This window comes from Myxocyprinus asiaticus, chromosome 49 (genome assembly GCF_019703515.2).
Source record: "Myxocyprinus asiaticus isolate MX2 ecotype Aquarium Trade chromosome 49, UBuf_Myxa_2, whole genome shotgun sequence".
NCBI lineage: Eukaryota > Metazoa > Chordata > Actinopteri > Cypriniformes > Catostomidae > Myxocyprinus > Myxocyprinus asiaticus.
The window spans coordinates 25,362,504-25,386,648 of record NC_059392.1 but is presented as its reverse complement, the minus strand read 5'-3'; the positions used below and the strand labels follow the sequence as shown (position 1 = coordinate 25,386,648).

Below are 24,145 nucleotides of genomic sequence, written 5' to 3'. Positions count from 1 at the left end.
TGCTTAAATGACTGGCATCCTGTTGCTCTGACCCCAATCATCAGCAAATGCTTTGAGAGACTAATCAGAGATTACATCTGCTCTGTGCTGCCTCTCTCTCTTGATCCATTGCAGTTTGCTTACCGCAACAACCACTCCACTGATGATGCCATTGCATCTACAATACACACTGCTCTCTCCCACCTGGAAAAAAAGAACACTTATGTGAGAATGCTGTTTGTAGACTACAGCTCAGCATTCAACACCATAGTGCCCTCCAAGCTAGATGAGAAACTCCAGGCTCTGGGTTTAAACAGCTCGCTGTGCAGCTGGATCCTGGACTTCCTGTCAAGCAGACACCAGGTGGTTAGAACAGGCAGCAACATCTCCTCATCACTGACCCTCAACACTGGAGGCCCACAGGGCTGTGTTCTCAGCCCACTCTTATATTCCTTGTACACACATGACTGTGTGGCAACACATAGCTCCAATGCCATCATTAAGTTTGCTGATGACACGATGGTGGTAGGTCTGATCACTGACAATGATGAAACACTCTGACACTCTGGTGTCAGGAGCACAACCTCTCCCTCAATGTCAGTAAGACAAAGGAGCTTGTGGTGGACTTCAGAAGAAAAGACAGAGAACACAGTCTCATCACCATCAATGGAGCACCAGTGGAGAGAGTCAGCAGCTTCAAGTTCCTGGGTGTCCACATCACTGAGGAACTCACATGGTCCGTCCACACTGAAGTTGTTGTGAAGAAGGCTCATCAGCGCCTCTTCTTCCTGAGATGGCTGAGGAAGTTTGGAATGAACCGCCACATCCTCACACGGTTCTACACCTGCACTGTAGAGAGCATCCTGACTGGCTGCATCTCCGCCTGGTACGCCAATAGCACCGCCAACAACCGCAAAGCACAGCAAAGGGTGGTGCGAACTGCCAGACACATCATTGGAGGTGAGCTTCCCTCCCTCCAGGAAATAAATACAAGGCGGTGTGTGAAAAAAGCTCAGAGGATCATCAGAGACTCCAGCCACCCGAGCCATGGGCTGTTCTCACTGCTACCATCAGGTAGGCGGTATCGCAGCATCAGGATCCGCACCAGCCGACTCCATGATAGCTTCTTCCCCCAAGCAATCAGACTTCTGAACTCTTGATCTCCCACGATCAAAATACATCAGCACTGCACTTTATTACTCTTACTCTTATATCTCACACCGGACTGTCATAAATTATATTATTATTATTATATTATGTTCTCTCTTAACAACTGACTATCAACCGATAGCCTGAATGTCAATACAGTACAATACAACCTACTGTACATTCTATATATACTATATATACTTTTTTATTTTTTATTTTTATTGTATAATGTGTATCTATATTGTGTGTATTGTATACTGTACATTGTATGTTATTACTTGTATATTGTTGTGTGTAATTATGTGTATAACAGATGTTTTAATTGTGTTGTGTTAATCTGATATTATTGTAAATTGGTATATGTCTCATCACTGTCACGACTGCTATGTTGATCGGAACTGCACCCAAGAATTTCACACACCATTGCACTTGTGTATATGGCTGTGTGACAATAAATGTGATTTGATTTTGATTGATTTTTTTGCTAGGGAATTCCAAGGCTGTTGCTAAGCTGTTCTTGGTGGTTACTTACCAGCCCAAGTCAAAACAGCCCACTCCAATGCTCAGGCTCAGGTTCCTCCTATGTAAGTCTAAGTTATTTATGTTGTAGACTTTTCATTGTTTTTAACTTCTCCTATTCTTGCAAAGATCTATGCTACCCTCTTTTTCTTGTCCCTGTATTTTCTATTTTATTCTCTGAAGTCGACTGATTCTGACCCAGTTTGCTGTTGCTGATGCGCTTCTGTTCCACTTGTCCTTTCAGAGCTCGAACCCTGCGCAGTTTGGCCTCCTGGTTCTCTGCATTCTCCCGCAGCTGTCGCAGTTTCTCCTGATCAGATGTCTGCTGCTGCTGCTGCTGCTGCTGCCGCTGGTCCTGCAGCTTCAGGAAATGCAGTCGCTGTTCCTGTGAGGTGTCAGGTCAACATCTCACTCAAATTTATTCTCAGACTTCATTAAGACTCAAGAAGTCTTATTATTATAATTTTTTTTAGATGTATTGGCCATCTGTTTTTATTCATGCTGGGGCAAAAAGTCCTACTAAAAACAAAAACAACTTAAATCAGCCTAAGTTGGTATGCTGGTCTACGCTGGTTTAAGTTGGTCTATCAGCCTGCGCAAGCTGGTTTTCAGCTGAATTTTTTTTTTTTAATCTAAAACCAGCAAACAGACATGCCTGACCAGGCTGGGAGACCAACTAAGACCAGAAAACCATCTTAGGCTGGTTTAAAACTTTCTTACTAGCAGGGATAATGATAAACATGTATTTCTTCTGACTAAGTCATTATATTCAAATGACCTTATCTCCAAACATTAAGTCGATGGCACTGTACCTTAGAGGCCAAGACCTGTTGTTGTGCATTGATCTGCTGTTGTTGCCGTGATGCCATCTCTTGCAGTTCACTAAGAGTGATGTCCATACATGGGGGAACCATCTAGAAAAATGAAAACAATATTTTAGCTATAGTGGACATCTATTGGGCCTCAGTGCTGTCAACATAAACGTTCGTTGATAAGGGACAAACAAATGGATTTAGTTACAATCAATTTAGCAGGAACCATGAGAAATTCAACACTCACTCCATTCTCCATCTGTCTGTCCATCATTCCCTTCACTGCATTTCTCCTGACAAGAGGCTCTGCAGCTCTGTGACCTCCTGGAGTTCACAGCGACATATAGAGAGATAGGGAGACAGAGAGCGAGAGAGAAAGAGATGGGAGAGCATGACAAATAGTGTGACAGAGATAACAGCTTGCACAGACAGAAGCACAAAGACATCAGGACAGACCAAATATACATTTAAATTCATGCAAACATAAGCAGGATACATCCTCCCATCCCAGGGACAGTTCACCAAACTCGTATGACTTTCTTTCTTCCGTGGAACACAAAATGAGAAATACTGAAGAATGTTCACACTGCTTTTTCCATAAAATAGAAGTGAATGAGGACTGAGGTGGAGGACAAAAAAGCCCCATAAAAGTAGTGCATACACATGTTAAAACTTGCTGTGTTAAAGGAATGCTCCACGTTTAAAACAATTCATAGTCAATTAACAGCATTTTTTGCATAATGTTATGTAATACCACAAGACGTAAACAATATAAGTCTTAACATGATTTTAGTGTGATAAAATCAGGGATTTACTGCCGCTATGCCATTTTCCAGATTACTTTATTTACCAGCTTTTCGTAGCTAAACAGATAGTTAGTTATCACACTAAAATCATTTTAACGCTAATAATGTTTACGTCTTGTGGCAATACTTTTGAAACCATGGGTATTTTAACATTTATGGACTGGCTCCATTAACCACCTTATGGATTTATTTATTTTTTTATAAACGAAGGAAGAGTTGAGAGTTGAGAAGAGATATTTCACACATGCTGTCAATTGAACTTAATTGTATTGTACGAATAATTCCTTTAAGACAATGATGCCAAATGCCATAGGATTTTGCGTGTCTCGTAACTAATTTGTAATTGAGTACTCGAACACGTAAAAAAGCGAATAATCGATTACTTGAAATACAGAATTTAAGTTCAACCTTAACCGTTGAACCTGTTTTTCTTAAGAAAAAATTAGCATTATGCGTAAACAACAACATCTAGATTAAAAAAATGACAAAAATAAAACAAACAGAAACATACATTCCAATTTTTCTGAAGCGATACAATCACTTTAAATAATGACCGAATTTTCATTTTTGGGTCACCTATTCCTTTAACAACATAAACTAGCAGTTTCATTATTGCCCACAGCAGGCAAAGGCACAAAGTAATTTCAATATGCGAAATTTGAGTAGTGCTTTTACTAGTCTAATATTTAAAGCTGAACGAGTACTCGATTAATCGACTTCCCTACTCGCAACCGATCGAAGATTTTCTGTGAAAAACTACTTAAATTTCAGTCTGTTTGTTACATAAAGCTATCGTATGGCTTCATAATACTTGGAATATAGCACACAAGTCATATGGACTATACTTTTATGGGGCTTTTATGTCCTCCGCCTCAGTCCCCATTAACTTCTACTGCACTGAAAAAGCAGTGTGAACATTCTTCAGAATTTCTCATTTTCGTGTTCCACATAAGACAGAAAGTCACATAGGTTTGGAACGACATGAGGGTGAGTAAATGAGGACAACATTCATTTTGGGGTTAACTATCCCTTTAACAACCAAATCTATACAAAAAACAAAAAAAGTTATTCATTCTATATCAAGACCTTGTCTAAGATTGCAAACATTTCACAAAATACACAAACTATGTGGTAACCTACCCTTTGTGTAAACCAAGTTAAAGCTCACAACAGTCTAAATTTGAACAAACTACCAATGAAGGCCAGGTGCAATGTATTTAGCGAGTAAGTGAGGTTTTGTGACTGAGCTGGGACTGGGGTGAACCTCATTACATAATGACTGTTTGGCCGAGCAAAAGTACTCAATTATCCTGCCTATGACTGTCGGTGCCAGGATCCAACTTACATAACATCAACACTGGCACTGCTAGCGCTGTTTAAATGGGTTACCGGATGAACCGGTCTAAAAAAGCAAAACAATGGCCAACAAATGACCTTGGTCACAGTCTGACACCACAGGGGTCCTAATCAGGGCTTACAGATTACACAAGTAAAGGATTTTACCTCCATACTAAGTGCAAACAAACCACAAACAAAACTAATGCGAGCCCAGCTGGGTGTTACTGACAAATATTAAGCTCAAAATAAGGCAAAATAAATAAGGCACTCTTTTGTGAGGTTAAGCCATGTCCACAGGGGTGATATCGCTTGTGCTGTTGTGTAACTGCTAGTCTTTGTCCGATACAGAGGGCTAAAGTCTCTCTGAGAAATCTGAAACCACACACATGGTTTCACATGACTGGGATGTTTAAACTTCTCGGGAGGGAAAAGGGAGGATTCACTTTATACACGCTGGGTAAACAAATTAGTAGAGATTACGATAGGGTATATTTGCTTTAAAGAAAACTTTGACAAAACAACAACTAGCTAGCATTTTTATCATAGTTGCTATGGAAGTTGTGTGAAGTTTTATAAAACGTATTAGTTTTACTAGCAAAAAAAACATGGTACCATCGTAAAACCATGTTTTGTTTTGTTAGAGCTGTCAAAATGAACGTGTTAACGAATGTTATTAATTGAAAAAGTGTAACATGTTCATTTTTCCTAATAGTGATTAATGCATTTACTGTACCGTTAATACAGCATAAACACTTGTTGGAAAGGTGGAAACTTTGTAATGTGTCTGTCTGGAGTAATTACACTGATACACACTTCAAAACACACACACGCACACACACGCACACACACGCACACACACGCACACACACGCACACACACGCACACAACAGCGATTCTATGTCAGTGATCATATGATGGAGAAAGGAGATTTTAACGCTATTTGTTGTACAAAACAAGCCCAGACAGGACTTGCGACTTGGTGTAGAAGCACACCAAGTCTTAACTATCACAAATACACAGAATGAGACATTTTTGTCTGCAAGCACTTTTCATGTGGAGTTCAAAGCGCGCTTGATGCTGACTTTAATGCCCTGATGCGAATCATGAACGCAGCTTCAACACTGCTGTAGCAAAGCGGATAGCCACAGTCTACATGCAGATTAATAATGTGGAGGATGAGAGTTTAAGAGATTTAATGCCCATTGCAATGAATACTCAACCTATGGGGGACTAATTCTTTCAATGGGTCAACCTCCCACTTAGACTTTGTGAAACATTTAATGTTACTTGAATTGGTGATATTTTAGGTCATTTCTATCTTTATACTGTGGAAGACTTTGATTTGAAAATGTTAATAAAGCATTATATTGTTACATACTGTTTTCTTTTCTAAAAAGGAAATAAATGCATTTTGACAGGAAAAGAAGTATATTTATAAGGTCAAATTCAAGCACTTTCAAAATATGCTATTAATCGCGATTAAATATGAAAAATGAATCACTATTTTTTACCATTAGTTAACATAATATAAAAGCAAATGGTTTTATTTTAAAGAAATATAACAATCACATTTTTCAAAGATTTAAAATATTTACAAGTTTATTATGCTGTGAATGATAAATACTGTAATATATTTACAAATTAAATACTGTATTATATTTACTTTTCAAAATGATTACACATTTTTTTGACACTTTCTGGTTGTCAAATGTTCGTGGAACATACAATACCATGGTATATCACCATCTAATAAACCACTGTACCATGTTAACACTACAGTACATTTTTCTAAAAGGATTTTTGAGAGCAGGCATTAGTGTAAATTGTTTGCATGTACGCTCAATTTTGTGACCATGTTATGCAATGTTTTTTAAACGTTTTTGACTGCTGTGCTGTACTGTGCTTCTCTTTCAGTGTCTCGTGCAGGACTGCCGCATTTTTTACACGCAGTTCAAAGTTAAAAAAAACTTAAAATGCGTTTTGAGACACCTGCGCTCTGTTCTGTTTGTTGCACTATGTATAGCTTTTTTAGCGCAAAAATGCATTTAGTCTGAACGGCCCCAAGTGTCTTTGTAGCTGGGTTTCCATCCACACATATTTCTGCCATTTTGGGATATCACATAAATGCTGGATAGAAACATCAAGATGCACAACTTTCCAAAATGTGCATAAAAATGTTTTGCTTGAGGTGGGTACATTTTTTATATGGTAAGATGACATGAGCAAAAACTATGACAGAAACACATTTACCAAATATATTCCTATAGAATTTATATAAATGTACACTCACTGAGCACTTTTAGGAACACTATGGTCCTAATAAAGTTCCCGTCATGATCTTCTGCTGTTGTAGCCCATCTGCCTCAAGGTTTGATGTGTTGTGCATCCTGAGATGCTATTCTGCTCACTATAATTGTACAGAGTGGTTATCTGAGTTACCACAGCCTTTCTGTCAGCTCAAACCAGTCTGGCCATTCTCCGTTGATCTCTCACATCAACAAGACATTTTCATCTGCAGAACTGCCGCTCACTGGATGTTTTTTGTTTTTGGCACCATTCTGAGTAAATTCTAGAGACTGTTGTGTGTGAAAATCCCAGAAATACTCAAACCAGCCCGTCTGGCAGCAACAATCATGCCACAGTCGAAATCACTGAGATCACATTTCTCCCCATTCTGATGGTTGATGTGAATATTAACTGAAGCTCCTGACCCATATCTGCGTGATTTTTTGCATTGGACTGCTGCCACACGATTAGCTGATTTAATAAATGCATGAATAAGTGCTCAGTGAATGTAGATGCTCATCAAAAACATCATGTGACTCTGAGCAAATAGGAATAATGAGTTAGTCAGAGCATTTTGTTTGTGCGTTCTAAACCGCAAGTAATTTACTACATTTAATAAAAGAGCCACAGTGGCTATTCGCAACAAATTGGATGGAAAGATGTGTCTCATTTGTATCTCATGTTTTCCTTTCTCCTGAAGACTTTGAAGAGAAACATCTGAAATTTAAGTTGATACTTAAATGAAACATAATTGAGCTATGAAAGGGCAAACTTTGAGCAATACCATTGTTCTTTGGGTGGACATGTTTACAGTACACAAGATAAAGATCCATTCTGATTCGTTCCAAACCCCCTTAGGCATTCCCACACAACAAGCCGATCTGCAGTAAATTATTCATACCCCAACACAGCCGTTACCATGTCATATTTACAACCCTCTATCCACATAAAAGGAAATGACATTCACGCCCATTCGCTACAATGGCAATTGCCACATGGCCACAACAGCAGACTGCCAAGGGCAAGAGGATGTAATCGAATGGGCCTATGATTTTACATAAAAAAGAGCCGATCTATATTCCCATCACCATCCAACTATACAACAGATGGTAAATTATAAACAATCCCTGAACTGACAACAAACACTTCCACTACTTTCGTAAAGATTGCTGTTGTCTTTGTGTGGGAGCTTTCAAAATCAGTATTTAAATTTAGATTTACAAGGAGTTTGTAACTAAAACCAGGTTTCACATATGTCAACAATTAAAAAAAAAAAGAGATTTTGGTGACTCTATGGGGTGATTTTCACAAAACCTGTCAAGAGAATCCAGTTTTAAAATGCCATCAGACTGTTCAGACTGCCATCACACAGGAGCAACCAGTGAACTTTTGACTGAATTGTAAGACACGCTCCTTTTAACATAGCATGGTTGGCAATGAAACATTTGGAGAGATTCCTAATTTTTATAACATACACTTCTCACAAATTACAATACCGATTATACTTTCACATGAGCATCATTGAGAGAAAAGCTTTTTTCATTTTATTTTCAAGTAGCACTCCTAGTCCTCCATACACTAGACATTTACAGTCAAGATGAATCAGACTGTCCCATGTAATCTCTCACCAGTATCGTGTCCGGGTGCTCGGTCATGTCGCAGGAAGAATCGCACCTCCGCCCTCTGCTGACCCCAGCGCTGCAGCACCTCAATGATTCGCTCGCTGTTACCAATCACACGCTCTGAGAAAGTTAGCGACCAATAAGAAACATGAGATGCAAATTAGGTGGCAAAGTTCCATTCTAGAGTGATGCACTACTGCAATGACTTTGTGCTTCTGTGGAACACAAAAGGAGATGTTTCGATGAATGTTAAGCCTGCTTTCTTTCCATACAATGAAAGTGTACGGTCACCAGAAGTTGTAAAGCATAAAAACAAACAAACAGAAAAAAAAAAAAACACACACACAATAATAGCACAATTAAAATAGTTAACATGACATTGTTTTTAAGAACAGACTAGGGCTGGGTATTAAAACAGATTTCCCAAATCAATACGATTTCAATCTGATTTGATTCAATTCCAATTAATTTAGTTATATTTTGGTTATAATGTCCACTTTGCTTATTTATTAAAACAATTTGATCATTCTCAATACCAATTTTGATCCTACAACAAACTGATTTATATTAATGGCATACTAGACAGCAGGAGGTCGACTGTGCTGCACTGACACCTCAAATCCGATATTTTGATTCAAACTGACAGAAATCTTTTTGGTCTGCTGTTTACATTCACTTTAGACATAACTTGGAATTTTCAAATGTATCGAATCATCTAGCCGCATTACCGCAACTCTGTGAGCGATCTCAGAGCACACGCTTACATAAAACAAGCACACATAAACCGCCTGTCAGTCAGTCAAACAGCGAGCGGGTACTAAAAATTAGGGGAAAAAAGTCATCTTAAAGATTTTCGCTATTTGTGTAGTTTCTCTCTCAATTTTCTTTTCCTTTTGGCCTGATTAACATTATTAACCAGTGATCGTCAATAGGCACCCCTGGCATGGAGTAGAAGACTGAGCTTGTAATTTAAAGAACTGATATCGGGTCTGTGGGCCTGGGAGTAAAGACGCTGGCTACCACCCCTGGAGTTCACAAGTTCGAATCCAGGACGTGCTGAGTGACTCCATCCAGGTCTCCCAAGCAACCAAATTGGCCCCGTTGCTAGGGAGGGTAAATGCGCGGGTTGACGGTCTCAGATGCGGAGGCAACTGAGACTCGTCCTCCAACATCCGGATTGAGGCGAGTCACTACGCCACCACGAGGACTTAGAGCACATTGGGAACTGGGCATTCCAAATTGGGAGAAAAAGGGGAGACATTTATTTAATTTATTTAAAAATGAAATAAAATAAAATTATTGATATTGGGATCGTTCAAATGAAGATAGTGATGAATCTGTCTTTTTTTTTTTTTTAACTCAGCTGTAGAACAGACAGAAATTTAGGCCAAGTCCAGACTAATATGTTTTTGTTTGAAAACGCATCTTTTTCTCTAAGTTTTGGCCATCCGTCCACACTGAGACAGCGTTTTTGACAGCGAAAACGGAGCATTTCGAAAATGCTCCAAAGTGGATAAATTTGAAATTGATGTCTTCACGTTGTAGTGTGGACTTGGAAAACTGAGATTTTCGAAAACGATGATGTATTCGTTGTCATGTGACGCAGTCGGGAGCATATCTATGTTCCCAGGGTCCTAAGTTCCCCATTTCAATATTCTGTTAACACACATTAACCCTCCTATTGTGTTCGGGTCAAATTTGACCTGTTTCAAGTATTCATAAATATTATCTGTATTATATACATCTCATAAATATATATATATATATATATATATATATATATATATATATATTATTTTCTCCCCTTTTTTCCCCAATTTGGAATGCCCAATTCCCAATGCGCTCCAAGTCCTCGTGGTGGCGTAGGATGAATCTCAGTTGCCTCCGCGTCCGAGACCGTCAATCCACGCATCTTATCACGTGGCTTGTTAAACGCGTTACCACGGAGACCTAGCGTGTGTGGAGGCTTCACGCTATTCTCCATGGCATCCACGCACAACTCACCACGCGCCCCACCGAGAGCGAGAACCACATTATAGCGACCACGAGGAGGTTACCCCATGTGACTCTACCCTCCCTAGCAACCGGGCCAATTTGGTTGCTTAGGAGACCTGACTGGAGTCACTCAGCATGCCCTGGATTTGAACTCACGACTCCAGGGGTGGTAGTCAGCGTCTTTACTCGCTGAGCTACCCAGGCCCCCTTATATTTCATAAATATTAACCCTAACCCCTAACCCTATAAATCTGGGGAACATAGGACCCTTTGTCATGTGTTCAGTATGTGCCATATAAATCTGGGGAACATAGGACCCTGGTAACACAGGAATGACCCCACACAGTCATGTGATCCATTCAACCCAAAACAATCAAGATGGCGACCCATGTTGTAGCCTTGTTGTGCCTGCTATTCACTTTGATAGCGTTGTTAAAGATACATTTTACTTTGTACAACCTTCACATTGCATTCCTTCAAAGGCAATGGGAAGTTTACTCGGAATTGCTGTCCGGCGATGAAACACGAAGACAACTGCATTTTATACCATACAATGAACGGTGATTTTTCGCATGCGCATTAAGGGGATTTAAGAGTTTTCATACGTTTCAGTGTGGATGAGCAACTTTTAGAAAATGCTTGAAAATGGTAGTGTAGACAGGGAGCATATCAAAAATGAAAACAGCATTTTCAAATGTATCTGGATTAATGTCGGCATAGCCTAAATTATGATTCACAAGAAATCTTGGCTTCCACAGTAGCTCACAAATCTCAATCGTGCATGTGTGTATTCAGACTTTTCAAACTTGTTTTTTTCTCATTGGTTCTCACGTTTTGTGACTGATTGTGACTTAGGAATATAGTGCACATGTATTATAGCTTACATGGGACTATGACAGCTTGATAGTCCCTGCCGTCACTGTGTGCTTTATTGTATGGCAGAGAGTTGCGTAAAGATTCTTCAAAATTTCATATTTTGTGTTCCACAGTCATTCAATTTGGAATGACATTACAGTGAGTAAATGATGACAGAACTTTCAGTATTGGGTGAATAATTTCTTTCTATGTGAAGCCATATCAAAATAGCACATTAAAATTGTTTTGCTCAAATATACAATTATGCATTTGTGGCATAATGTTGATTACCACAAAAAAGAATTTCAACTCTCCAATCACTTGTTTCATTAAAAAACTAAAATGGTTATAGTAAGGCTATTACAGTGGAAGTGAATGGGGCCAGTCCATAAACATTAAAAAACACACAATTTCATAGCCACAAGACATAAACATAATACATTTGAACATGAATTTAGTGTGATAAAATCGCTTATCTTCCCTGTGTAAGTTATATGTAAAATTACAACTTCATTGCCGTGACAACGTAACACCGGTAAACCCTGGAATCGATTTTATCACACTAAAATCATGTAGAACAGAAATTTTAACACATATAATGTTTACATCTTGTGGCTATACTTTTGAAACCATGAGTATTTGAAAGTTTATGGACTGGGTCCATTCACTTCCACTGTAAGTGCCTTACTTACTATTATTATTAAGCGTTTAAATTATTTTCTGTGGTAATCAACATTATGCTTCAAATGCTGTCGATTTAGCTTAATTGTGTTGAACTTGGAACATTCCTTTAATAAGACATCACAAAAACTGGTCTGGTCAGCACATACCAGATCCTCTCCACATCTCGGCCAGATAGCAGTCCACCTCTCCCGGCTCTTTACACATGTCCACCACATCTCGACACAGCGTCTCCGGTGTAATAGGAAGCTCGGTGAAGTCGGTGTTGCTGAGGTACACGGTCAAAAACATCTGGACCATTAAAAAAAAAAAAAAAGGACAACAAGGAGCTGTTACAATACGGCATCAAACTCATTTTAAGACTGTTCCCTTTGCAGAAACTTAATCAGTGTTGATTAGTTGACTCAGTACAGCTTGAATATTATCTTATGTCTTAAAATAAAACCAAAATTGGTTTTACAGCATTGGTTTTACCATAAGAACATTTATTTTCTAATTCTTTCAGAAAACCATATGTACAGGTGATTTAAACCAAAATGCTAAAAATATGTCAAAAAACTCAGAAGACATTGGTGAAATAGATGTGACGTAAGTCATTCACATCAAATTAAATATTGCATCTACCCCGAGGTCTATAATGTTAGTACCATCAAGGGCTCTTTTAATCTACATAGAACCATATAGCCAACTCAAGAACCCTCTACAGCAAAATGGCTCTTGATAAGAATATGGTTCATTGCTGAACCTACGCTGCAAAGAACCATTGAAGAACCTTTCTTTTTAAGAGTATCAGTAAAAGGAGATAGCTCTCAATGAATGCTCTCAACCATTCAGACTGTTTATAAATGTGTGACTGGTTAACTCCAGTCTTGTAATACAGCTGTGCAGAGAAGGATGGCTAACCGAGAGAAGAACAAATGTTTTATTTCTGTCTTGGCACTTTAACTGCAGCCTGCACAGATGGCTGTCACATCAAGAGAGGTCTTATCCAGAAATAAAACACAAGCGTGGGGTAATTAGTCAGAAAGCAAGAAGGTAATTGAATTGTAATTCTGACAGGCAGTTCCGGAGTTTCACAGGAAAATTATGAAATTGTTGTCAATGTGCATAAAATCATTTCAGTAATATATATTAAATAAATATACATTCATGAAAGAAAAAAAAAATCTCTTAAAAAAAAACATTGCTCAGAGGTTGCCCCTTCATAGCTTAGGAGACTCAGTTTTAGGAGAAACATCTGAGACATAGCTGATCCGAATAATACAATACATAAAAAATTGACATAAACGAGACAATTGTTGACATACAGTAAGTACGGTATATAGCTATTATATTAATGTGAATAACATAGCTCAGAACGTTCTCCCTTTGCTCTCAATTTAATCTTGTTTCATTCATGATAACTCTCTGAATACATTTTAAACTATTAGAATGGATATGACAAGTATGTATGTTCAGTCTTGGCTGACAAGATCTGCTTAGGCTGCTTCTGCTGCAGATCAGCTACGAAGGCTACTGCTAGAACATACACAGACATGCTGTGTTGAGCATGTAAGACATACTGCTACACAATTAGACAAACATAAGACATGCTGTTGCTTCGCAATTAGATGCATACATACTCTTTAAAGCAGATCTAGACCTGTGGTGCAGGGGAGGAGGAGGGTTTCAGTGAGGAAACTTGTAGCGCACTGCATTGAAACCTGCAAACAACTGAGGCAATTTAAATTATAGTCAAAGAGGGTGTATGCAAGTTGATTGGCTAACAGGTTACATGTTAAAGCGTGTGCCATGTAGAGTTTCATGACTGAACTTAAAGTCATTGCTGTGTTGGAAAAACAATTCAAATATTAAAGAGATTTCACTTGTAATTTTTCTTTCCTATGAATGTTGGTGGCAGGGCAGAGGGCGGGGCCGGGCCGTGATGCTGCACAGCCCGAGAGGGATAAATGTGACAGGAGGCGGCAGCTGCCCGTATGTGTTTGTGTCTTTTGTTTAAGTTTATCATTAAACATTATTTATATTGTAAGCCGGTTCTCCGATTCACCGTAGCCTGGTCCTCGGCCACTCCTCCACCCTCTAGTGGATGACAGCCGCGCCTCCCCAGGCGGAAAGGCAGGCAAGCTCCGTTTTGCTTTCCAAAATGGTGCTGGCTAATTTTGCATCCTTAATTTCCTCAAAAATTCAGTGATCAGTATTTCCTGATCTGTGCAATATCCAGCGTTAAGGGTTTAAGAGGCCTTCCCTTTTTCTAAACACACTCAGTCAATTTTAATCTGGCTTTGGATGTGCACATGACTGGCAAGACAATTTCATCAATGTCCACTGTCATGCTACAGGTATGTAAGATATTAATGCTTGACAAGTTACAGGAATGACTGTGTTTAGTCCTGTAATCTAGCAGGCTTTGTGACACCAAGCAGTTGATCTGAAAGGGTCAATAAAATGTAACTACGAAAAGGGTGATACGATGTTTTTTTATAAAATTCATTTGTTAATGGTCAGGTTTCTGTAGTTTCCAAGTTGCAATGGAATTTAGGCAAACCCCCCTGAATTTTGCAAAAGCAATTTGCGAATCCCATGTGTTCAAGAGAACAAAATAGCCAATTCTGAGGAAATTGGCACCTTGGAAATGGATGTTTTAGCCACTGGGGCAGCCACTGTGGCTCTTTATTGAATGTAATAAATGAGCTTGTTTACATGGACACCAGAAAGCCGTTTATTGTGAAAGCAGCTTAAGACTGAAAGCAACATTCCCATTTACATACACTGCGTTAGCGGCTTTCTATTTACTCCCATATAAATGCGGCTCAGTCAGTAAGCTGCTTTCTCCACAACAACGTAACGACACGTGTAAATAACAAACATGGCGTTTGAGGACGACTTTGTTATTTTTTTTTTATTCTCTGTTGCTTGACTTTATTTTAAGATATTCCAGAGTTATTTTTTTGTTTGTTTCCTTAATTTTCCTTTGCGACCTGCAGAGGAATTGCGCTGTAATAGTGGGGTTTCCCTCTTACTTTAAACTCCGGGATTCCCCCAATGTACTCGAGCGCATATACGCGGACATGAGGGACAGTAGTCGATATTTTAAATTGGTGTGTATAAACTGGCAGAGTTTATAGTGTGCATGTGTGTTTTTCCATTTTCCCACTGTACTCCCATAAATGTTGAATTCTTTCTGCTGTGTTGACTTGTTGATATTATGCAGGGCTCAATCATAGTTATATGGTCGATTTACACACATGCACACTCTTTAAACAACCATCAGAATACTGCTTATGCGTTGTCATGGTCACATAAGCCACAGTTTATTTTGGATGCATTTTGGAAATTTATTTGCATTTCAAATTTTATATTGCAGCATTTAAAGCATTTCCTGGTGGAACTCTGACCACTGCAATGGATTCTCAAAATTCATCCACAAAACTTATCCATGAACAACTATACCATTTATTTGGGAACCATGCACATAATGTCCACACTACATGCCAGATATACAGATTTATACTCTGACAGCCATTTGCTCTATAAACAACAAAAAATAATCTGAGCGCGTCCTGCATGTGTTAGTAAATCAGAAAACTTGGAAGCGACTCAATAAAAAGATGGGGGGAGTATTTGGAAAACCTGTTTGAAAACAAGGTCATCATTTTTGCAAGTCAATTTGGTGCAGCTAGTGGTGCATATATCACTTATAGGTAAACTTAATGTAAGCATGAAGATCACTTTCTAATGGATATAGAGCAAATCTATAATTTGGCAATTAATCAAAGTCATTTGGCTCCAAAGTGCTTCATTTTAGGTAATTGTTTTAGTCCAGAGCCCTGCTATATAAGTAAGTCAGGGAATTCTATTTCCCTTAGATACCAGACTGAGTTTGACTGCCTGAATCATCATTTTATATCTCAGACTGACCAATCAAAGCCTTTACTGGATGAACAGCCCTTTGAGAATCATGCTGGAAATGGCATTTCATTAATCTTCCATTAATGCATATCTTTATCTAATGTCCATATGTCGTATATTACAGTGGTCTAAAATGTTAGATGGCAACCTCATTTGTCTCTGGTTTATAAGATAAGCTCATAGAAGGTTCAAATCGAATTATGGACAGAGCATATTGCCTCATGTCTACTTATAAACCACAAACCCCTAACAGTATGTACTTTTTCCCCTAATGTTCATTTCAGTATCATTCTAGACAAAACTCATAATTATGTTGTAAAAGTGCCTTAAGATATCTCTCTATCATCTATCCATCTATCTATCTTATATACCTTCCAACCTACCTACCAATATGAACAGTGGTTTGGAATCAGAGTTTGGTTCCAAAATGGCATACAATCCTAAACAGATAACTGATGATTGTTATAGAAAAACCCATGTGCCAAAGGCCAGCCCTGATGGGGATACCACAGTCAATCTCCTGGGTTAAATTTCTAAGAATTCTTGATGGGATATAACATTATCCTGTACCAGAGCATGGGGCAGGGCTTTAGGATTACAGTAATGTATTACCATTTTGCAACAGGGCACTGTTTATGTTGAGAATGGTTACCTCAGGTGATGTAATGGGTTTGAATAGGCAAAAATATTGGCATTTACCAACAGCAGACATGCACTGGCCTCCTCATTTAAATACTGAACATTCACGGAATGTTTTAGAGACTTCTCGGTGTATGGATAGTTGACATGAAATACTCTAGTTACAAAAGAGATCGAACAATGTCTCACACTGTGCTCAGATTTGCCAAAATACCAAAGTCTGCAAAAAAAAAAAAAAAAAAAATGTCAGAGATCTTAATATAAACTCAGATATTTCTCATTAAATTCTTCTAAATTATCTGAGCTATGCTGTCCACTTTAATATCATAGCTCTACACACTTACTGTATGTAAACAATTGTCTAATTTGTCATTTTTTTTGGTACAATTGTACTGTATTGTATTCAATTGTATTGCATTATTCGTATCAACTGATGATTAAAAAGAAGTGATTAAATGGTGCAAAAATTAAAAGAAATGGTGACCAGTTACAAAAGATATTCACTTTCCTTTATACATTAATATAAATTTTATCATGTAAACTATCAACACTGAAGAAGAAAAAAAAGATTCGCCATAACATAAGACATAACATAAGTAAATAAATATCTTCTACTCACTTAGATATTTACATATTTATAATTGTTTTTGCTTTACTGTATTAATGTGTACAACACAAAATATTAATTATTAAGGTAAACTTATGGTGCGTCATAACTTCATGTTGGAATTATTGTATTTATGAGTTGAACGTACATGAATGTCACCAAAAAGTCGTAAATACGATTGGGAAGCTCTGTCAAGCCCCGACTTTCAGAGTTTAGGACATATCGATTTAAGAATCATGGCGGAAACAAATTGTCATTAGTAATAATTAAGTTGTACTTGAGGATTTTGACTGTGCAGTTTAATTTGTGTACATTTTTGTACTGTTAATGAAGAATAACAATAAAACGACAGAAAGGAGGGTAGAGTCATATGGAGTAACCTCCTCGTGGTCGTGATTAGTGGTTCTCGCTCTCAATGGGGCGTGTGGTAAGTTGTGTGTGGATCGCGGAGAGTAGCATGAGCCTCTACATGCTGTGAGTCTCCGCGGTGTCATGCACAACGAGTCACGTGATAAGATGCACGGATTGACGGTCTCAGAAGCGGAGGCAACTGAGACTTGTCCTCCACCACCCGGATTGAGGTGAGTAACCACGCCACCACAAGGACCTACTAAGTAGTGGGAATTGGGCATTCCAAATTGGGAAGAAAAGGGGATAAAAAAATTAAAAAAAAAAAGCTTGATGCAAACTGCTACATATATATTTTAAGCAAATCTAACAATTTATTGTTTAATAATATAGTTCAGCCCTGCTGATTACAGTATGTAAGCCAGTTCATTAGGCCATTTTGAATGGACGAAGAAAAAGGTCATCAATCTCGCTCCCTATTCAAAGTCAAAGGCGTTGCCTTGGGCAACTTTGCATTTCATGCTCCAAAAGAGTAAACAGTAAAAAAAGGTTTGGTGATTACACCAAGTCTTTGTCTATAGCTCATGTGTAATGGAGTGCGCAGCTATGATGTAACAATATTCAGGAGAACGCATGCACCCATTAACCCTAAAAAGTCTAGATAGAACTAACCAAGCCATGAGAAAAACATATGGGTTACAACATTTCCATAATAGGAAGCATGCTAAGAGATTCTTCCTGTTGATGAAAACAGCAGATGCACTGTTCAACTCGGATGTATAACCAATGACATCGTCTGTTGTACTGAACATGCAATCTACATAAGGTGCCTGTACTGGTTTTTATTAACTCTAGAGGTTCATTGGCTTGAAAAGACTCGAGGTTGTGGAAAGGTGGGCAGAAATCCCATCGGACAGGCTGAATGAAAAGCAGTCAACCAAAAAGTCTGGGAAAAGCCACTACGGCAACAGAAAAGAGGTAATCCAATGCATGCTGAGTATCAATTATTTAGTCTGAACACTACATGAGTATCTGTCAATACACAACATTAGGAGCTTCTAACAGCACAGTTTCCAATAGTTTATTATTACGGATTTTATTAATTTGCATGTGTTTTGTTATGACTGAGGAAGTTGTTCTGCTGTAAGTCGCAGGACACAAGCCGCAGATTCAGCAGACTGCAGTGTGTGTGTTTGTGAGTGTATGCGGACACAGAATCAGCCATATGGCCCCTGCACTGGATTGACACAAAGCATGAGTCATGTGAGGATTAGTCTTGAGTTCAGCCGAGTGTTCCCAACATGGACTCCTCCGCATAGCAGCAATGTTGTTGTGTGGAATGTGACCATGGCAACGGTTGCCGTGGCACCGGGCACCGCAGTTCTGGTCATTGTTTCCCGCTGAGGCCTCAGGTGGCTGAAAGGGCCTGACAACAATCAGGGATATTTATAACTCCTAATGCAGAGCCTTTGAACTGAAGTGGGTTTGACAATTAAGTTATTCCAAGCTAATCTTATTCTACAAGTACTCTCAGCCCGAGTCATCTATACACCTGTCAAATCAAGTTAGAGTCTCAAAAATTACTGCTCAGGGCACTTACATGACCACACAATGACCCAACAAGGACCCTACAATACCTTTGAAAAGAGGGAAGCTATGCAACCAAAGGCAAGTTCCTCTCTAGGGGAACTATAAACAATACCTTGAAATGTATTTTTTTGTTCTCTAAACAAAAACTTCTCTAAAATGTCATGCTGAGAGGAATATCCTACTTTGAGAATTACAGCAATGAGAAATTCACAGCAAAAACATTGAACTCAAAAGGATTTATGGGGTGAACACAGAACACAGTCACTACTCAAACAACTCACATTGCTAAAATAACCTGCTGTTAATACAAGCTCAAATATACATATGTTGTCTCAAACACAGTGTATAACCTCAAATATCTGGCACTAGGTTTGGGAACCAAGAATGTTTTTTTTCTCCCAATTTGGAATGCCCAATTCCCAATATGCTTTTTAATTCCTCGTGGTCACGTAGTGATTCGCTTCAGTCCAGGTGGCAGAGGACGAATTCCAGTTGCCTCCGCATCTGAGACCGTCAGTCCACGCATCTTATCACGTGGCTTGTTGAGCGTGTTGCTACGGAGACATAGTGTGTGTGGAGGCTTCATGCCATCCACCACGGCAACCACTCTCAACTCACCACGCGCCCCACTGAGAACGAACCACATTATAGCAACCACGAGGAGGTTACCCCAAGTGACTCCACCCTCCCTAGCAACCGGGCCAATTTGGTTGCTTAGGAGTCACTCAGCATGCCCTGGGATTCGAGCTAGCGAACTTCAGGGGTGGTAGCCAGCGTCTTTACCACTGAGCTACCCAGGCCCCCCTAAGAACGTTTTTATATATGTTTTTTTTAAATATCCAAACCTAATGATTAAGATAACTTTTGGTTCCTATAAAGGTTTTCGAACATGCACTTCTCTGCAGATGCGGGCGCAACACCATGGCAAAATACTCTTACAACGTTCCCTGAATTAGCAGATCGAAGCATACAGCCTGACCGGTCTACACTGGTATTTCCGAACCAATGACTTTTATGAGCTGGTTCTTTTGAATCTCCAGCGCAAAACATATTCCGGCCAGTGTAATGCGGTTCACGGATGAATGACTTTTATGAGCTGGTTCTTTAAAATCTACAGCGTGAAACACACAATGCAAACAGTGTAGAAACAAATTACACCTATGAGTAGATTCTTTTGAAAGCTAAATACAAGATTCTGCTGTGTCCACCTCACAACAATGCTAGACAACGGTACTGAATACTAAAAATCTTATGATACAACCAAAGGTTGTAGTAGCTTCAAATCTGTACACAGTTCTTCAGAATTGTGGATTTTCACGGAAACAATTCCAAGAAATCGAATCACAAGCTGTTCTTCCATCCACAATCCTTTTTTTTTTTTTCATTAATAGTGTCTCTTTCAGAGGACATTTGAAAATATGTCAAATAAAAACTCAAAAGTGTCCCATTCTAATTTGTGCGAAGGGATTATGATTCACACTAATGCATAGAGGCAATAAATCCATGGATATTACTGACAGTTCATCCAGATTGAAAGCGGACATCCGGTGACAAAGCCAATGGAGATTAAGCACACATTTGAAAATTAACACTTACGGCATGGTTTTACCCTATACTGGATCTTCATTTCAGACATATTACAATTGGAAGGTCAAAATGACAAATGCCCCTTTTCATTAATTTGTTACTGGGACAGAGGTGACACTGTCATATGTTTTAACTGTGGATGGTGTATGAATGTGTGACTCATACCCATACACACCATGAGTGACTCACCCACATGAGTGGTGACAGTAATGAGAAAAGAGGTGCTAATAGCATACTTAAGACTTATTACAATAGAGAGAAGTATATAAAATATATTTTACCAAAATAAATAAATATACATATATAAACACTGTATAATGCCACTCTGGGTCTGTTAGATGATTGAAATTGTGCCTAGGTTTATGTAGTAACTGTATTGCCATGTCTATATGAAACCATGTGTAACTGGTCCTGCTCGACCTGCTCCGAATGGGATTCGAACCTAAGTCTCTGGTGTGGCGTGCGCGCTAACGAGGAGGCTAAAGGCTACAGCCTCTAGCATCAGTCGCTAGCGCAACTCTTGAAGCCAGGGGGGTGAGGTTTACACACAGCACAGCTACCTACCCTACCAGCTGGCTACCATTACACTCACCCTCCTAAACCTCACTCTCATCCGGGTCACGGCACCACTGTAACCGGTCCTGCTCCAAACGGGATTCAAACCAGCGTCTACAAGGAGGCTAAAGGCTACAGCCTCTAGCATCAGTCGCTAGTGCGCCTCTTGAGGCCAGGGGAGTGAGGTTTACATATAGCACAGCTACCTACCAGCTGGCTACCATTACACATGCTTGCATATAATCCTTTCTATTCTTTTTTTATCCGTTTTTAATCACACCTGTGTTGAAGGATCTGTCAGAAAATCCTACTTTACTGGAATTATTTCATGTATACTCAATTTTCCGGATCATTCTGTGGACATTACTAGATAACAGGTGTCTATACACAGGTACAAGACACAAGGTAATTCAGATCCTGTGCCTTCCTCTATTTATATCACTGTATATCCCCTATATCAGCATTAAATAACAGTCCTATTGGGGTTTAAATATTATAATTCATATGTTTCAATAAGTACAACCTGGTTAAAAACAAGAAATGTAATTTATCCAATGCATTTGTTGAGTTAACCAATACAGTCCATGCATTTCAGCAAATAAAGCATTTGAAAAAGAGGCATGTTGATGCATAGAGGTGAACATTTTAAGTATCATATACTCGACCTTGACTCAACTTACCGGCATCATTTTGAAAAGCAGTTCAAGATATTGTATATTCTTTATATTTCCTTATATTGTAGATATAAATAATATAACGGTCTTTCCTTTGTCTGCCAAGAAGTGTTTCTTATTGTTGTTACATATGCAGGTAAAGTGTGCATGTATTATCCTCTTCGTTTACACATCATTATATTTTCAGCAGCCTCCTTTGATGTTGTCCGACAACTTTGTAGCGCTGGTTTATTACAGAAACCTGTTGCAGAATGAACCCGAGATGAACCCACTAAATGAAGAAAAGGTTCCTCCACGAATGGCTCAGAGAACCGCAGACCACATATAAGACCGAAACAATTGTGATCGCCACGATGCGCTGCCGCTATACAATATATAGGCGATATAAAGATAACGTGCGTTCGCGAATGTCCTGTACCAGCTACGGTCCGCTAAGCTGATTGTAGGTCCACATTAGATCCGTGCGCGTCGTACGGCGAGTGAGCAAGCCAGGCTTTACGCTGCTGGATCAACAAACGCAACCCAACCCAAAATGACGCTGCGCGAGATTCCGAATTACCCCGGCGCGTGCATGACAAACTCCTCCTCGCGCTACCCGCGCGCTTCCGGTGTTGTGTCGAACTCTGTTTCCCCGTCGGGATCTGTTTCCCTCCAGCAGATCTGTATGGTGGGGGTACAGGATCTGACAGTAACATTCTCCGCTGTCAGAATGCATTCCCCCATGAACAAACCTAAGCCTAACCCTTCCCTACCGTACCATAACCATAACCCCATACCCTAACGGGACTAGCGGGATATAACACTGGCCACACACATCGTTCTCTATCTCTGAAGATCCGTTAGCTTTAACGGTTTGCGTGTTTCTATATGCTCTAGCGTTTATAATGTTTCCCACACTCTTTCGTATGTTTTAGGAAGCTTTCGAAGCGAACAATACGGCACAGTATGAAATGCCTTTTGTTAATAATGGTGAACTGACAAACGCGCGAGATCAATGGACCCAAGACTATAACAATGGACCCTTGACTGTACAAGTCCTATTTATTTCATTCAGTTCCATTTTACAATTACGGAAAAAGCTATAATTTCTTAAAATAAATAAATAAATAAATAAATAACCTCTAAAATATTGTGTAAACGTCCACAAATGCCATAATACGTCAGAAATGACCAAGTATTTCATAACACTTGTGCATCAATAAAAGATAAGTTACTCAGAGGTCCTTAGAGGACAAAAATGTCAGCGTCAAAAAACTGCCATAGTTATATTATATATTAATATTATTTTCCACTTTCACTGACTTAGATATTTAAACCAACATCAGTCCTGATCTTAACTAACAAATATTCATTCATTTTCAGGATTTTAACCCTTTAAATGCCAGTTTGTTTATATAATGCCACTGTTGTTTTTTACACACACACACACACACACACACACACACACACACACACACACACACACACACACACAAATTTCTCAATACACACATACAAAATACACTCTGACATCCATACCAACACACACACAGAATTTTATCTGCATCATTTATTCAGTTGGCCTGCAGTGCTCTATAATACAGCAAACAGAAAATAGGGAAAAAGCATGTATTTGCTCCATAGGCTAAACATGAGAACAATGGCGCCATCTGGTGGAAAATATTCAATATTAAAATTTTGATGCCAGGGCTCTGTAATGAAAGCATAATATCATAGAATTCATGATTTTATGCTTTAATGGCACTGGGATCAAATATTGCAGTTTTAATGGGTTTCAATGGGGACATTTTTGTCCTGAAGGTCCTAAGTGTAACTATTTTGTGTACACAGACTATTATAGATGTATTATAGGAACTGAGGTTGAAATATCAAAATTCCCCCAAAAAATACACACCTCTGACTAAATGCATGCCGTTGGCATTAACACAGCCAAAATGATCGAGAAAACAAAAATGAAAAAGACAAAAATGTCCCGAAGGTCGCACAAGGGTTAAGAAGTCAATGAACACTCAGACCACCTGACCAGATCAAACAAGAAGGCAAATTACAGATACATTGATAAACAGACGAAATGAGCACTTTCAGCACAAAGGAGTACCAAATTTTTTTTTTTTTTCTGGACACAGTACCTTCTTAATTCCATGTTTTTGTGGACATACCATCGGTAGTACTCTTTGAAGTGCCATGGATTATC

The 24,145-nt window shown here is 39.0% G+C and overlaps 1 protein-coding gene across 1 annotated transcript in view; it reads right to left on the bottom strand.

The window, feature by feature from the left end:
- LOC127438353 (apoptosis-stimulating of p53 protein 2-like) overlaps positions 1–22,484 on the bottom strand; it is a 49,495-nt gene extending 27,011 nt beyond the window's left edge. Inside the window, exons 1-6 of the mRNA XM_051693878.1 lie at positions 21,958–22,484; positions 12,192–12,333; positions 8,518–8,631; positions 2,707–2,783; positions 2,460–2,561; positions 1,846–2,032 (exon numbers count right to left, since the gene is read on the bottom strand). Coding sequence (XP_051549838.1) covers positions 1,846–2,032; positions 2,460–2,561; positions 2,707–2,783; positions 8,518–8,631; positions 12,192–12,333; positions 21,958–21,966 — 631 coding nt within the window. The 5' untranslated portion in view covers positions 21,967–22,484. The remainder of the gene's footprint in view (positions 1–1,845; positions 2,033–2,459; positions 2,562–2,706; positions 2,784–8,517; positions 8,632–12,191; positions 12,334–21,957) is intronic.
- Positions 22,485–24,145: the final 1,661 nt, after the last annotated feature.